The following is a 14,902-nucleotide window of genomic DNA, read 5'->3' as shown; positions in this document are numbered from 1 at the left end:
CACAGGGGACACGTTTTCAAATACATACGAGGCCAAACTTGCCGCAGGCTGAGCGGAGGAAGAGTCCCAGTGGGTTAAAGAGGAAAGAAAAAGAGAAATGCAAAAGTGGGAGGGGTTTATTATATTCGTAATAATAATAATAACAACAACAACAACAAGTATGCCCTTCATTTTGCGTCTATTTATTACTCTCGACCTTAATGGCATGCGATCTAGATGTCGTGCCAGTATATAAACTATGGTGATAGCACTGTCTTACGGCACTAAACCTCAAGCTTATCCAACCTTTTGCATATGATAGACTTAAACTAATTCATACCTACAGTTTCAGTGTATCGCTTCGGCTTGATTAACTGTCAATGCTATTTAATTACTCTCTCTCGGTGTTGGTGTTCTTCGTGATGAGGTCGAGAGTGGGTCAATGGAAGGTGGACCGGTTATCGCGTCACACCGAAATCGGGTTCCACCAAGGTACTGAACCTGCGGTACTCAAACGCGATGTGGAACTTCAAGATTCTTCCACAACCGAGCCTTCTATTAAGAAAGGGGTGGTGGATCTGAAAGTCAAATTGGTTATTGTTCCCACACTACCCCCGTTTGCCTCGTGACCATCGAATCCTATCAATACTAATGCAAAACCTGCTGACTGCTGTATATGATCAATGTTAGGTTAGTACCCTATTAAATTGATTGATACGTAAAGCTTATGACGTCTTAACGAGACATATCAAGCCCGCACACTAAAAGGTCACATTCAACCTTAGCTTTCTGCGTACTGAGACGGTACTGTACATTCACAAGATAAAATGGGTTCACATTCTATTTTGTCTTTAAAGAGATTATATAAAGGCATTTAATAAACTCGCAAATCTGGCTTGATTGAACTGCGAAAATCTCTATATTTTGCTAATGAGATTCACTCTTGACGGACTGATGATCATGTTGTATAGAATATGTCAATGAAAGCTAAGACTGCAGCCTTTGGGAGATGTTGACTACTGCGCACAGGCATTGGTTGGTTCGGACGTTCGCTGATGCCCATGTTTGCTCATGCACTACTTATCGAAATCAAGCATCAAACCGCAATGATTTTAAGTGAACGTGGTGAGCTCTGTGGATTCGCCTTATCTGGGTAGGACTCTCCCGTTACTCTCAATTAATCTAATTAAGTATCACAACGGCCGTGCCTCGGCGTCTTACCATACGATTTGAGATAGCAAATTGGTAAGGGTCGAGGGAGGAAACTTGTGCGCACTCGAGACATGATGTGGTTATCTCCCAAAGTCTAGCACATATGCATTTGACCTTTTTATTCTTCAAAGGGAGAACACAGTTCCCTCAAGTACGTTATTAGACGTTTTCATCATTTGTCCATCATGACTGGTATCATAGCAGATTTGCACGGCGGTTCTCAATATAGCACATGTCATAGTGCCCATTACGCCGTTTGTATGATCTTGTCTCTTCAGACTGTCGAATCAACCAGACAGCAGTAGGTCAAGGCAAGACGTTTGAATCACATACGATCAGTCACTCTTCGGAACAGTAACCTCCTACAGGTGCTGTATTACTATATTTGATCTAGGCTGTCCTTTGGCCTTGCCGTCGTCCTTCTTGGTCTCGTCCTGACCTTCTTGTCCTATTTCTCCCCGACTACGACCGTCGCACCCCGCTTGCTTGGCCGGAAGGTAACGAAGTGCTTGTCGCCGGTATTCTCATCTACGACCAGGTATCCGCTTTTACCTGACGCAACATTAATGTCATCCACAACGTTCAATGTGCACCTGCGGCCCGACAGCATAACGTCGATGCACTGTCGGCGTTCAAATACATCGATGACCTTTCTCCATGTACTGTACGCGTCTGAAATCTCATCTCGTACAAGTGTTTGGGAGTTGCCGAGGATATACGTCCCACGTCTCACTCGGCTGGTACCCACGTTTGCCCGATCGGGTTGGAGGTAAAACCAGGCCCAGGATTCGGGCGACATGTGCCCACGGCGATGTCATTCTCTTGGCCCTGGAATGAATTGAGTGTCGCGGCTTCGGAGAAAGCGAAGGAAGCGAAGGAAGCGAAGGAAGCGGAGGAAACGGAGGAAGCGGAGGAAGCGGAGAGAGCAGAGGTGGTGTTTTTAGATCCCAATGCCGTCGTTTAATAGTATAAAAGGGACTGTCAAGGGCTGGCTGCTCGAGTTCCAGATCTTTGACACAAATTGCTGACAAATTGACCAGAGAATAAGTCTTGTTTAAAACATTTATTCTTTCTTCGAACTTGATGCGGAAGTTGTCAGTGAGCGCGGGAAAGGTGACTTCTTCGCATTGTTTAGGGACCAGGATAAGAAGGAGAGGAGCCAGGTCATGGTGAAAGAATTGGCCAAGGAATCAACTTGGGCTATCGGCCAGGCCTTGAAGGGTGTTCGAAGATCATTAAGCCGTTTCTTTAATTGTCTGACCATGGACTGGGACAAGGAGCCAGGTCGTGGTGAAAGAATTGGCCAAGGAATCAACTTGGGCTATCGGCCAGGCCTTGAAGGGTGTTCGAAGATCATTGAGCCGTTTCTTCAATATAGTCTCCTCGTTTCGCTGTTCGACCGTAGACTGGGACAAGGAGGACCGGGAGAAGGAGCCAGGTCGTGGTGAAAGAATTGGCCAAGGAATCAACTTGGGCTATCGGCCAGGCCTTGAAGGGTATTTGAAGATCATTGAACCGTTTCTTCAATATAGTCTCCTCGTTTCGTTATTCAACTATGGACTTCTTTGCGTTGTTTAGGGACCGGGACAAGAGGAGCGCTCGTCCATGACGGTGGTGATTATTTCGTTTGGCGTTTCGTTTGACCTAAGGTATTCCAGGTGGAGAAAGTGAAAGAAATAAAGGAAGCGGCATGTGCCTGAGCCTTCCTATAGCCTTTCCGGGAATGAGGTGGAGGCAGCAGAGGTAGAGGCGGCGGGGCAGAATTAGAGCGGCCTGGTGGGCGGGGGGAGGGAGGGGAGAAAACAGCCAACCTTTAAATAGAATGTCAGAATAAACTCAGTAAAATCTATTCTAAGCTTACGCTACACTACCTAAGCCTTTCTTTATTTAGGATTAAGATCCTTTGTTTTCTTTCCTCCTCAGAGCGGTATATATTAGAGGCAGCAGAGCTGGAGGTGGTAAAGGTATTATTCGCAGAGTCAACCTTCGGAGCAGTAGAGTTGCTACTGTGAGTAAGGTGGCCGGACACGGCGGCATGTTTGCATGATACCTTACTTTCCTTTCTAAGCTTTAGCTCAACAAGACTGCATGCCCCTACCATCTCGACACCTTCGCCGAGCCTGCTACTCCTACCGCCGAGGTCATCAACATCACCGAACACATCCATCTCGATACCTCCGCCGAGGTCATCAACATCACCGAACACATCCATCTCGATACCTCCGCCGAGCCTGCTACTCCCACCGCCGAGGTCATCAACATCACCGAACGCGTCTATCTTGACACCTGACCGCGAGATTCCCACCAAAGGAATCAATCTTGGCGAGCTGATCGAGGCATGCTGTGCGGAGTGCATCCCCGCTCAGCAGATCCTCGAGTCTGTTCTTCTTCGCTCTACCGACGGCCAGGAAGGCTCGGGGAGCCATCCGAGCACCGGTCTAAGCGTTGAGCCTGTTGAGCCTACGAACTCCACCCGAGTCTACTATTGAGCTCAAGCCAGGTAGCCTCGGAAATGAGCTGCTATGAAGGATGCCTCTTTATCTCCAGTCGGGACTGTGTTCACCGATTCCTTTATGGCTGAGCACGCTTCTACTCTCGCGGCATATCTTAACAGCGAGATGAAAACAAGGGAGGGAAGGCATGGGCCAGGGAGGCCAGCGAGGTCAGCTCGCCAGACATCCCAACATGACCATTCTACAGTTGCACCTTCTTGTCAACCTCGTCCAGGGAACCGTAGCCGAGAGCCCGTTCAAGGATTTCATACTCGATCCATTTATACTCGGCCCAAAAGCACTGTAGCGGGGCGCTTGGGAGGCCGAAGGCGGTGGAGGAATTAGAGGAAATGGAGGAACCGGAGGGAGTGGAGGGAGTGGAGGGAGTGGAGGAACTGGATTTCGAACAAGACCTATTCTCCGGTCAATTTGTCAGGAACACGTGTCAAAATCCGTATAAGGATATGGAGGCCATCCTGTCGTGACGCAGAAGTCGTGAAACGTGCGGCCTTCAACATCCAAGGGCCACGTGCGGTGAAGAATGACGAAGATAAGTAAGAGGTTCTTCAATGAAGGAATCGGAGGAACTGGAGGGAGTGGAGGATAAAAGCCATCCTGTCGTCGGCCCAGAAGTCGTGAAATGTGCGGCCTTCAACGTCCAAGTGCCACGTGCGGTAGAACGACAAAGATGAGCGGGAGGTTCTCGAACAACAGAACCGGAGGAAGTGGAGGAAGCGGAAGAAACGGAGGAAGCGGACAGAGGAGGCAAAGAAGCAGATGAGGTGCTTTTAGATCCCCTATGCGACCTTATTATTTCTTTTATCTCGCCATCAAGATATGCCGCGAGACTATCAACATCGCTTAATGCGCTCCTAAGGTGTCGTCCGTTCTCGCCTTCTACTGTGCAAAGCTCTATCTCGTTGCAAGGGACCGTATTGTCTGTGACGATGCCAAGGGACAATTTATTTTCTTCTTTAGCTCTTGTGGCGGTATTGATCGTGAGATTCTGATCTAGGAAATCAATCTCAAGGATGCTATCAAGACACGCTGCGCTGAGTGCACCCCAAGGGGCCAGCCAAGGGGCCAATATACCGTTGAAGACGGGGATCGAAATGTTGGACGCCGTGCTCGCAACAGGGCTGGTGGCCATCAAGAGGTCCTCCCCTTCCTCCTTGTTTTCCTCAACCCAAGACTTGTCCATGTCTTGTTGCATTTGCTGATCCAGGCCAAGGGGCTAGCCGAGGGGCCAGCCGAGGCATGCTACGATGAATGAACTCCAGCCAGCCAAGGGGCCAGCCAAGCGCTAGTAGTCCACTCATCATCGGGTTTAACCATCATAGACCAAAGCGGGAAATGTGTCTCTAACTGAAAGTAGTGGCTGTTGCCTGTAAGATAGCGCCTCCTGGCCAAATACACTATCACTGTCCTTCATGAGGCTCCTGATGAGGTAACCAGTAATCCGGCACTCGGTCAACTTCTGGAAGCGCAGTCCCATTTGCTCTTGTATACCAGCGGCGTCTCGATGGCTGCGTATGGGCAAGCTTGGGCCTCGCATGTATTTGAAAACGTGTCCCCTGTGATGAAGATGTCTTTCCGAAATCCCTTAGGGAGTCAAAAGAACGTAAGATCTCTTCCCAATAGCAGCAGGCGGGGTGGGGCGCGCAGTCGCCACAGCGTCCCTTCTTGCATCCTTTACAAAGCTCCTTTCTGTGGTTCACCTAAGGCTCAACTTCGATATTAGGCGGCTCAGCGTCAACCCCATTCCACCTCTTGATAGGGAATGCCACTTTGTCTGCATAGGCCAACCTTCCAGGGTCTTCTTCAAGGTTCTTGGCGATAAAGATGTGAAGCTCTCCTCGACAAGATCTGTGGCGACCTTCTAGATCAGCGCAGGTGGTTCAAAGCGCTCAATCTCTTTTAGCTTGTTGTCAAATCTCAGAGGCCCTAGACATGAGTCTGTGTGAGTACAGTATTGCGCTCGTTTTCATTCTTGGATCGGGCCGTTGGGGGAAATGCCGGTCCTCTGGTCGCGGAGATTTAATTGATGCGTAAAGCTTATGACATCTCAACGAGACACATCAAGCCAACATACTGAAAAGAGTCGCGGGGATTTGTCGACTGTATGGATCCATGCCTCAGCATTGTGTCCCCTGAATATTCAACTACCTATTAGCAATCTCTCGCAAAAGCATCGGTTTCAGGGCATATAGAGGTGAAGGTCGTTCCTGTTGCCGTCTCTTGTGCCTGCGTACATGAAGTGGTTGACAGTTTGCAAGAAGGTTTAGCTAGCCTATTGCGAGATCCAGGTGGCTGCTTAGAGTCAGGTGCTGGCAGATGAGAAACATTGCTGATGGAGGATGGCGTAAGTGCAGATGGGGTAGGTGTGAAGGGTTGACATCGGGCGGCTTGGATATTGACATATACCCTTATTTCATCTTCCTCTCCGTTGCTCTGCGATGATGGGGTAATCTCGTAGGAAGAGGCGAGAAGTAAATATCTGGTCATAGCAACCAAAGAGTTCTGCCGCTTTGGTCTTGTAGAAAATTGTTAACGGATGGAACAGACAAGTCCAGGGGTGAATGTAGATGTAGTTTACTAGTGCCTCAGGCAGGTACGCATGAAATCGCTAAAAGTAGGTAGGTAGACTTCGAGGGCCCAAGTCTTTCCAAGTATTTATCTTTATCTCGGCCCGAAACCTTCGCACTATCATGGCTGTGTGGTCTCCCTTCATCATAGAGCAGAATAGACATGACGCTAGATTGTTCTCGTCGGTTATTGTTACTCTCACAGGACAACTAGAAACTTAAATCTCGGCCTTCTTCAGGCGCAATGGCGGGCTCAATCGTTGAAGCTCTTATCCAGCTGACCGACGCCAACCGAGTTTGCCTCAACATCTGCTGCTCCCGTCAGCTTGCGTGTCGTACAACATACGCATTTTACCCCCATTTTAGCCGATGGCTTCGCCTTCCTCGAGCGCAACTTCTCAATCGGCTGCATCATAATCCAGCACAACAAATCACTTGTATGTGCATCATCAATTTTACATCCATTCTTATCATCTTACACCCACATTATCGCTTCTAACAGTAAGGACAAGTCAATTTCAATTTAGAAACCCAAGCCTGACTCAGCCACACAGGCCTTCCGAATTATTCTACTGACATCAAGCTGCAGGAGTCAAAGACATCCTGGACCCTGAAGAGGTTGGCATTTCCACCGGGCGCTGGGCCCAGGCAATTCTCCCACCAACTCCGCAAAGCCAACCAAGCCAGCTATTGACTTCAAGGAGAATGAGATAGGCGCTGGGCCCAGGCAATTCTCCCACTAACTCCACAAAGCCAACCAAGCCAGCTATTGACTTCAAGGAGAATGAGAGTGGAGGGGCACAGGAGAAGGTACAGGCTCCTGTTGTTGCTGGTTCTCGACGTACAGTCAACTTCTCCTATAACCCAAATGATACTGAGAAGCTTCTTGAGACCGCCGAGATGTTTGCCAACGTGAAGAAGGCCTTCCTCATAGGCAAGGCTTAAGCGCAATCTGAGCTACAAGTAATTGTTGTGGAGAGGGCGGGAATAACCATCAACGGACCAGGTGGAACACCAAGGACAAGTCAATCTCAATTGAGAAGTCAAGCCTGGCCCAACAGCAACGAGAGCAGGTGAAGTGGACTAGAGTCATTGAAAATTTCCACTGCAGCAAACATCGATACGTCAGCCGCAGATGGAACAGCAACAGCATTGCCATTCCCATTTGAGAGTACGATCGCAACTAGCACAGAATTTACTACCCATAAACATCAAGTCGGCAATGGCCTTGTCGTACCACATCGACACCTCGACCGACTCGGCTGCTCCTATCACCAAGTCTAAAGTATCAAACATCACCTAAAATGTTCATCCTGACGCCAACGCTGGCCATTCTGGCGCCGGTCTCGCCGCTGAGCACGCTTTCCAGTCGTGAGACAAGGATTGCTCTAGGCGAATGAAACCATAGTGGGAACCCTGTGGGTGGCAAAACCGCAACATAACCAGTCTACAACTGCAGCCATCAGGTACTTTCGTCAGCGCCGTATGTGTGGCGCTTCCTACAGCCGCAGTAGCCGCAGGGGACGGATTCCTGTTGTCGCTGCGCCCACCAGCAATAACATCTATTGCACCTAGATCTTTGACCACTTCAAGTTCTCGACTTATGCATATAAGTTGTCGTACCAGAGTGTCGTCCACTACATCTACCTCGGGTCGCATGCCTCTCATGGAGAACCCCAACATTGTCGACGCGTAGAGCTTCTCGGTCAACAACGCAACGCGGCACCAGGAACCTCATGTGAAACTCGATAGGGTACTCATATACCTCCTCGGTGGCAGACCTCAAGACGTGCGCCACCAGAGCCGACCTCCACGAGTCTTTCAATCACATAGATACCCGCAGGACTGCCTGTAGGATCTTCAAGATCCCACATCCCCCCCGACTTCGTCAAGATCCATAATAGATTTGGCTTCGACGTAAAGGGAAATGCGATATGGAGAATATGATGATCGACAAGAGCGATGACTATGACGTGATGGAGATACTGATTTACAACGCCAAGGATGCGGACCTCTACGCTTTTGTGATCAGGCCTATGAAGATCTGTGAAAGGCTGGAAGCGCTGGCGGGAACGTCGAGGAGCACCATGTGGGACGCGATCGCGGGGAATTTGGGCGTCATGACGAACTGCATCACGACCTCCGTGAGGATCTCAGCGAACACCATGTTGCATATGAGGACGGTCTCCGGTTCCGACGAGAGCTTATTCGATGACACCCTCATCCTCAACCAGTCACCGGGCGCTACAAAGCGTCATCGTCATCAACGAGAATTCCTTGCAAGGCTCCATCATGTCGAATCTGGGGACCTCCATCAACAGGGTCATCTCATCCCCGACCTTGCAGGGGATATCCGAGAGATTCGGGTTCCCGAAGTCTGAGCTTTCTGACGAAGTAGTAGTAAATGACATTTTGGCGTGTAACAGTCGCATCTACATCAGGGACGGGAGCGAGTACATGTGCGTTAAGGACGGGTGTAGGCGTTGTTAAGCCTGGTGCTGGATGAAGTCATCGAGGGGGTGAAGAATTTCAACAAGCCGGGGAGATCTGACGTCTCATCGGGCTACAACGTCCTTTACGGAACGAAATTACAAAACTGTACACCGCAGTTTTGAAGCAGACAGGTTTCAATCGCCACGGCCATAACGAGTGGAAATGCTTACGGAACGAAATTACAAAACTGTACACCGCAGGTTTGAAGCAGACAGATTTCAATTGCCACGGCTATAACGACTGGAATTGCCATATAGAGATATGTGTTGTGCCAGTAGAATTCATCTTGAAAATTGCACTGTTTTATCCAAGTATATAACAGTTTAGATTCTCGAGAAACCTGTAAATCTAGAAAAAATGCAAACAAAGAATTAAGTACCATCTAAACAAAAGAACAGTGTGGCTGCTTCGTCAAACATAATAGCGCGGGCTCGGCCGTTGAAGGTCTTTGTACATATAGGGGACGGCCGCTTCAATTGGGCTCTTGACAAGAAAACGCGTGGCAGAACTGTCTTCAGATAGACGCATGTCCCAAATTCTCCAGTTGACTGCTTTGAATACCTGCTGAAGGTGATGATACAATTGCAGTGAATCTCAAATGCTTGGCAGAGACCCGATCCTTTCTGCGGGTATCGTCGAGCGCCGCTGGTTCATCCAATGCATCAGGTAGCGACGTACTTAGAGATAACCTCCTGCAGGTAGTTGAACCATTATACCTGGCGACAGGCTCATACGAGATCGACTCTGTAGGGGGCCTCGCTTGGGCTTGGGCGTGAAAGAATAAAGTATTCTGAATATCAGTCTTATCCTGATGAGTCTCAACCTTGGGCGTAATAGTCTGGATGGAAGATTGAGACCTAGTATCCGGGCTTGGTGGACTGCTGATTCCAGACTTACCATTATTAATGAAATTCATAAAACAGCCGCGGCTTGAGATTGACCTGTAAACTTTTGCTTAAAGCTTGGCGTTTATTTCGGCGGAGTGAAAGTAGAGTTGGCTTTAAAAGCTAAGCTATTGGCAGTTGAGAAAGAAGTGCGAGATGTAGTGAGTAGGTGTGTAGAAGAGGGAAACAAGAGTCAGCGAGATGCGATGAGGAGGGAGGCGGCGAATGAGACATCGACCGAGTCTTTCCCCTTGTTCCTCCTCGCCGACCTTCTTCCCACGAGCACAGGGTTCTTGCACCTCATTAAGCTATCGCTATCTGGCATCCGATTCGATGACTTGATGGAATCGCTGACCATATCGGGGGATACCTCTATGGAGACTATCTCAACCTTATAGGTTTTTGTGAGATCTGAGTTACGTTGGCTGACCTCTCCGAGAAAAGCGACATGGCCAGGTATCGAGGTCATTGTCTGCCATTACTGGGCATGGATTTACAAACAAGCCACCCGTTGCCGAGCAGATCGAAGTGTTCCTCAACATCGCCTCGAATATCGACATGTACTCAGATCTGATGGGAAATATGTTGTCGTTTTGAGGCCTCTTCGATGAGGATTTCTGGTCCATCTTGACAGGGCACTCCACCATCGCCCGCGACGTGGCCTGGACGGATAGCATACACCCCTAGCACAACACGGGCGAGTAGTCGAGGTCCGACGCGAACGACGGGAGGATGCCTTTGCCGTGCGGGCTGGTCCCGATGCAGATAACCTTAGAACGGGCCCATGCTCAATACGCTTGCCCTTGAGACATTTCGATACTTCGGTGTTTTCCTTGAGGCTGGCGATGTAATCGGCAAGAATACCATCCTCCTCATTATCAGATTTAGCTTTAGCGTCACGTTCCTTACGCCTCTTCTGTTTTCCCTCTGTTTTCCTTAGACTTTTATTGAGGATTGGCTCTGTTTGCAGTTCTGGTGCTGGTATGAAGTGCATTAGCCAACCCAGTAGTGATGGCCTGCTTGACGATACGGATTTAGTCTGCATCTGTACTATGTCGATATCAAGCCGAGGTTATATGTTTCTCTGTGCCTAAAGACAAGCGCTTCTTCAAGGTGCTGCTCCTTGATGATGATCTATCCGGTATCTGCACTGGTGTCGAGGCATACTCCTGAACCCTGCCTAAGTTAGGCCACGGGAATAAGAAGACATCAAACCTGATAGGGATGTCAGAATAAAGTCATCAAAACGTATCCTAAACTTAGGTTAAAGTTATACTACATTACCCAAATGTTTTATAACGGTGGTTGAGGCGGCTCACTTCCAAACTCACCAAACCATTCCGACCAAACTAAATCGAAACAAACAGTCGAGCCTCGATAGTTGTTGGATGTGATCGCCTGGTTCCAGCCAGCATTTGTGTTGTATTCCAAATTTTTCTTGATCGTCGAGTCGATAAGAGTGTTACTAGGAGCATTTTATTTGTTCCTATTTGAGATCTTGCTTTTAGTTTGTGTCAAGCCATGGTACTGCTACCGAGGTCTCCTGTATATCCAGTCAGCAACTTTTATTATAGCAAAGGATTCAGGGCAAACACCTTTATTCGTTCCAATGCTGGGCTGCCATAAAGGGGAATGGGCGACATGTGTGTACCCGAAGAACCTTGGCGGCCGACTCTGTCATGGTGAGATCTGCGCTGTACCAGCCGAAGGTCTCACCATCCGGTGGCGGAGGAAAGAGAGTCGCATGCCTTTGTTGTTGAGGTTGACAACAAATTCGGGAGATGATGAGATCACACAGGAGTTGTCGCGGAGGAAAGACAGTCGTATGCCTTTGTTGTTGAGGTTGACAACAAATTCGGGAGATAATGAGATCACGCGGGAGTTGTCGGGGCAATCACAGAGGAGGAGGGAGATGTGAGTGCACGAAGAACTTCAAGTGGTGTAATAAAAGGGAAATAGAAGGAGGACGGTGACAAGGTTGCACAATCTGCAGCAGGCAAAGGCCATTTCTTTCTTAACACAATTGCCCAAGAGTCTCTTTCTCACTAGAGGCAGAAACCTGACTGAATAGACTGCTCTGTGCCTGCTTAACTGAAGTGGTTGATAGTTCAAAAGAAAAGACAAACAGGTTCAGTTTAGGTAGGTGCTGGCAGATAAGAACCCTTACCGACGGAGGATAGCGTAAGTGTAGATCGTATAGGTGCGAAGGGTTTCACAGCAGGCGGCTTAGCTGTCGACATACCTTTATTTCATTCTCCTCTCCTTGCAGCCCTAGTCCTTGAAATGCCGCTATGTGATCCTTATTGAAGGATCGGAGTCTCCACAAAATGCTCCTCCAAACCTTATGGCCACGGTGGTGCGGTGCGGTTCTTCCAGCGCGGGAATATATCGTGCGGATGCTGGCGATGCGGGTTCTTAAGGTGCGGGAATATGTCGTGCAGGTTATTGAGGTGCAGGTTCTTCGCAGAATACTCCTCCGAACCCTATGGTCATGGTGGTGCGGTGCGGTTCTTTCGGTGCGGGAATATACCGTGTAGGTTGTTGAGGTGCCGGTGCCGGTAGTGCGGGCTCTCGAGGCGTAGGTCCTCCGCAGAATACTCCTCCGAACCCTATGGTCACGGTGGTGTGGGTCCCTGAGGTGCGCGCTCTTGAGGTGCGGTGTGGGTTCTTGAGGTGGGGGGATATGTTGTGGAGGTTGAGGGATCGCAGCTTTGTTGATGGCGAGGCTGTTGATGTAGTTCAGGCGACCCGTTGACCTGACTTGGGGCCGTGAAATGGAGGTGAGATGTACTCTCTCTCCCCGCCTTTCCGTTGCTCCGTTGTTCCGTGATTGGGGGTAATGTTACCTCAGAATGAACAACTTGATCCTCTGATACAGTCTGAAGTTTGTTTCCGCGATCATGCAAAGGGATTCCATCAAAGCCCCCCTCGCTGTCGGACTCAGTACCTGCCCTTGTGATGTTGTTACACCCAAGTAAGATCGATATCCTGGTTAACGATGGCATGAGGACTTGCTGATGGCATGTCGAGACTGGACTGTGTTGGTACTGGCTTTCTAGGGAACTTGACGCGGTCTGTTCCAATACTGTCGGAAAGAGCGCAAGCTTGACCATAAGCTGGATATTGCGGGTTCTATACACGTCCAGTGAGGACTCGCTGATGGCATGTTGAGACTGGAGTGTGTTGGCATTGGCTTTCTTCCGGCGTTTAGATTTTCGGTGTTGGTGCTGGTGCTGACGTTGCCGCTGGCGCTGGCGCTGTTGTCCACTGAATGTTTAGTTAGCAATCTTTTACAGTAGCACATATCTCAGAACAATCACCTTGATGTGCTCCTCCTCTCCGCTGTTGTGCGATGCCGGGGCAACCACAGAGGAAGAGGCGAGATGCAAATACCCAAAGAACTCTGGCTTCGACAGAAGATCTGATGGAGACATTTCTAAGGTGGGGTGGGGGTATGGCGCGGAACTTGATGATGGTCGTACTTGGTTGATGACCTGAAAGATTCAGGCGGTGGGTTCATGAGGTAAGGGGCATGTCGCGCAGATTGAGACATTGCAGCCTCGTCGGTGTATAGTTAAGGCGGCCTAACCGACGAGTGTCTATCGCGCGAGCGCAGTCCCCGAAGCTCGCAGCTTCTCTCGATGCCGCTCAAGAAGTGTGATATTCCATAGCTCATACTCTGCAAGGAAACTGACGCTTTGTAGATGTCTCAGAATCCGGTTGTCACCGTCAAAGACTTCTCCTTGGACACAGTAAACTGTATGGTTGAATTCTTCAAGTCTGGTTGCTACGAAGTCGACCAGAGAAACTTGCCAAGTGTGCTGCAAGCTGGTATGAAGTCCGCTCGTTGTTGTTCATGGCCAAGGCCAACCACGTTTATCAGTTGGAGGCTCGCCAGCTCCGGAGCACTTCATGCGCGATGTATTAACCTGCCACCTTCAAATCTGTGCCATCGCTACGCAATATGGCGTTCCCAGGCTATGCGAGCTTGCTAGAGACAACATTCAGAAGGTCTTCGGAGGAAAATGGTTCGATTCGGCTTTCCTTTTCACTGCCGCCATGGTCTTAAAATCAAAGGACGATAAGCTGCAAAGATTACTTGTTACTCTTGCGAGAGGGCACCTCCATTCTCTAACAACTTCTGACGGCTTCGACCATGCGACAATGCTCAAAAGTTTTCATCCCAAGCTCCGAGAGCAAGACGATACGGTTCAACAAAATGGAGATCAAACGAAATCAACAACGGCTCCATCGATCAAGAAAGAGAGCTCCACTGAGCTTGAGGCCCTCCGACTCCAATTCTCTTCTCTCAAACAACAAGTAATAACAGTCTCCAGTGAGCGAGACCAACTTAGAGAGCAGATATCGGTTGTCTCAGTCAAGCAGGAAGAACTACGACAGAGCCACGCAGATATTGCTGCTGAGCGAGACTCATTGCGTAGTAGGTTGTCAACCTTAGCAGCCGAGAATGAAGAACTCCGGAAGGTTGCGGCGAAAAAGCCCGCTCAAGTCAATCGCGATGAACATGGAATAAGTGATGCGAACAAGAAATCTTCAGCGGAAATTGAATCAGAGGAAAGCGCTAAAATAATTGAGACACTCCAACTAGAGCTTAGAGTTACAAAATCCGAGAGTGGCTTGCTCAAGGCCAGATGGGCTAGAGAGAAGACAGTGTCGTCGATTCTGACCCAAGAGAACGACGAGCTGAAGAAAACCCTCGAACTCGAGAAACGTAGCAGGGTCAGCATTACGGAATTTGCACGAGACGATGTTCGAAATGCCCTCAAAGACGAGCAGAAGGTGACAACAGACTTGACTGCGAAACTCGCCCAAGCGTCAGAGGCCCTCGAGGCAGAAAGAAAGCACACAGCAACTCTAGTGAAAGAACTCACTCAAACCAAGAGAGACCTTGAACTGGAGAGACAACGAAACAGTGGCATGTCTCTGAGGGACCGAGACAGAATGAACGAAACTATCAGGGCCCAGAAAAGCGAAATTTCGGCGCTCGTTAAAGGACGAGATGAGATCAAGAGGGAATTACAGATGGTGAGGACTGAGAAGAAGAATGAGATTGACAGAAAATGGGAGATCACCAACAAGATTAATGCGTTAATCCACACAATGCACGAGTGGGATGAGTGCCGTCATTGCGGTGCTGAATTTGGAACATACGTGGAAGACCACGGCAGCACGCTAGTTCTGCGATGCGCTGACTGCACAACTCGACACTGGGCCTGATGTTTTAGGATGGTGTGCC

At 49.1% G+C, this 14,902-nt stretch overlaps 8 protein-coding genes across 8 annotated transcripts; 4 read left to right on the top strand and 4 right to left on the bottom strand.

Annotated features, from left to right (window-relative positions):
- Positions 1–1,639: 1,639 nt before the first annotated feature.
- On the bottom strand, positions 1,640–1,990 carry FVEG_12083 (hypothetical protein; the record flags this gene model as incomplete). Its single annotated transcript, XM_018901418.1, has 1 exon — positions 1,640–1,990. The coding sequence occupies one exon, from the start codon at positions 1,988–1,990 to the stop codon at positions 1,640–1,642; it is 351 nt and encodes a 116-aa protein (XP_018759900.1).
- A 463-nt stretch (positions 1,991–2,453) lies between these two features.
- FVEG_12084 (hypothetical protein) lies at positions 2,454–3,680 on the top strand (the record flags this gene model as incomplete). Its single annotated transcript, XM_018901419.1, has 3 exons — positions 2,454–2,635; positions 3,083–3,199; positions 3,260–3,680. The coding sequence occupies 3 exons, from the start codon at positions 2,454–2,456 to the stop codon at positions 3,678–3,680; spliced, it is 720 nt and encodes a 239-aa protein (XP_018759901.1).
- Positions 3,681–6,512: 2,832 nt separating this feature from the next.
- FVEG_17159 (hypothetical protein) lies at positions 6,513–7,213 on the top strand (the record flags this gene model as incomplete). Its single annotated transcript, XM_018906431.1, has 3 exons — positions 6,513–6,588; positions 6,635–6,705; positions 7,022–7,213. 3 exons carry the CDS (start codon positions 6,513–6,515, stop codon positions 7,211–7,213), a joined length of 339 nt encoding a protein of 112 aa, XP_018759902.1.
- An 892-nt stretch (positions 7,214–8,105) lies between these two features.
- On the top strand, positions 8,106–8,927 carry FVEG_12085 (hypothetical protein). Its single transcript, XM_018901420.1, has one exon. The coding sequence runs from the start codon at positions 8,203–8,205 to the stop codon at positions 8,647–8,649; it is 447 nt and encodes a 148-aa protein (XP_018759903.1). The 5' UTR covers positions 8,106–8,202; the 3' UTR covers positions 8,650–8,927.
- A 911-nt stretch (positions 8,928–9,838) lies between these two features.
- Positions 9,839–10,114, bottom strand: FVEG_12086 (hypothetical protein; the record flags this gene model as incomplete). Its single annotated transcript, XM_018901421.1, has 1 exon — positions 9,839–10,114. One exon carries the CDS (start codon positions 10,112–10,114, stop codon positions 9,839–9,841), a length of 276 nt encoding a protein of 91 aa, XP_018759904.1.
- Positions 10,115–10,180: 66 nt separating this feature from the next.
- FVEG_17160 (hypothetical protein) lies at positions 10,181–10,690 on the bottom strand (the record flags this gene model as incomplete). Its single annotated transcript, XM_018906432.1, has 1 exon — positions 10,181–10,690. One exon carries the CDS (start codon positions 10,688–10,690, stop codon positions 10,181–10,183), a length of 510 nt encoding a protein of 169 aa, XP_018759905.1.
- Positions 10,691–12,852: 2,162 nt separating this feature from the next.
- On the bottom strand, positions 12,853–13,079 carry FVEG_17161 (hypothetical protein; the record flags this gene model as incomplete). The annotated part of the gene is made up of 2 exons (XM_018906433.1): positions 12,853–12,912; positions 12,966–13,079. 2 exons carry the CDS (start codon positions 13,077–13,079, stop codon positions 12,853–12,855), a joined length of 174 nt encoding a protein of 57 aa, XP_018759906.1.
- A 270-nt stretch (positions 13,080–13,349) lies between these two features.
- FVEG_12087 (hypothetical protein) lies at positions 13,350–14,883 on the top strand (the record flags this gene model as incomplete). Its single annotated transcript, XM_018901422.1, has 2 exons — positions 13,350–13,476; positions 13,529–14,883. The coding sequence occupies 2 exons, from the start codon at positions 13,350–13,352 to the stop codon at positions 14,881–14,883; spliced, it is 1,482 nt and encodes a 493-aa protein (XP_018759907.1).
- Positions 14,884–14,902: the final 19 nt, after the last annotated feature.

This window comes from Fusarium verticillioides, chromosome 4 (genome assembly GCF_000149555.1).
Source record: "Fusarium verticillioides 7600 chromosome 4, whole genome shotgun sequence".
Classification (NCBI taxonomy): domain Eukaryota; kingdom Fungi; phylum Ascomycota; class Sordariomycetes; order Hypocreales; family Nectriaceae; genus Fusarium; species Fusarium verticillioides.
The sequence above is the reverse complement of the archived record's forward strand: the minus strand, read 5'-3'. Positions and strand labels throughout refer to the sequence as shown.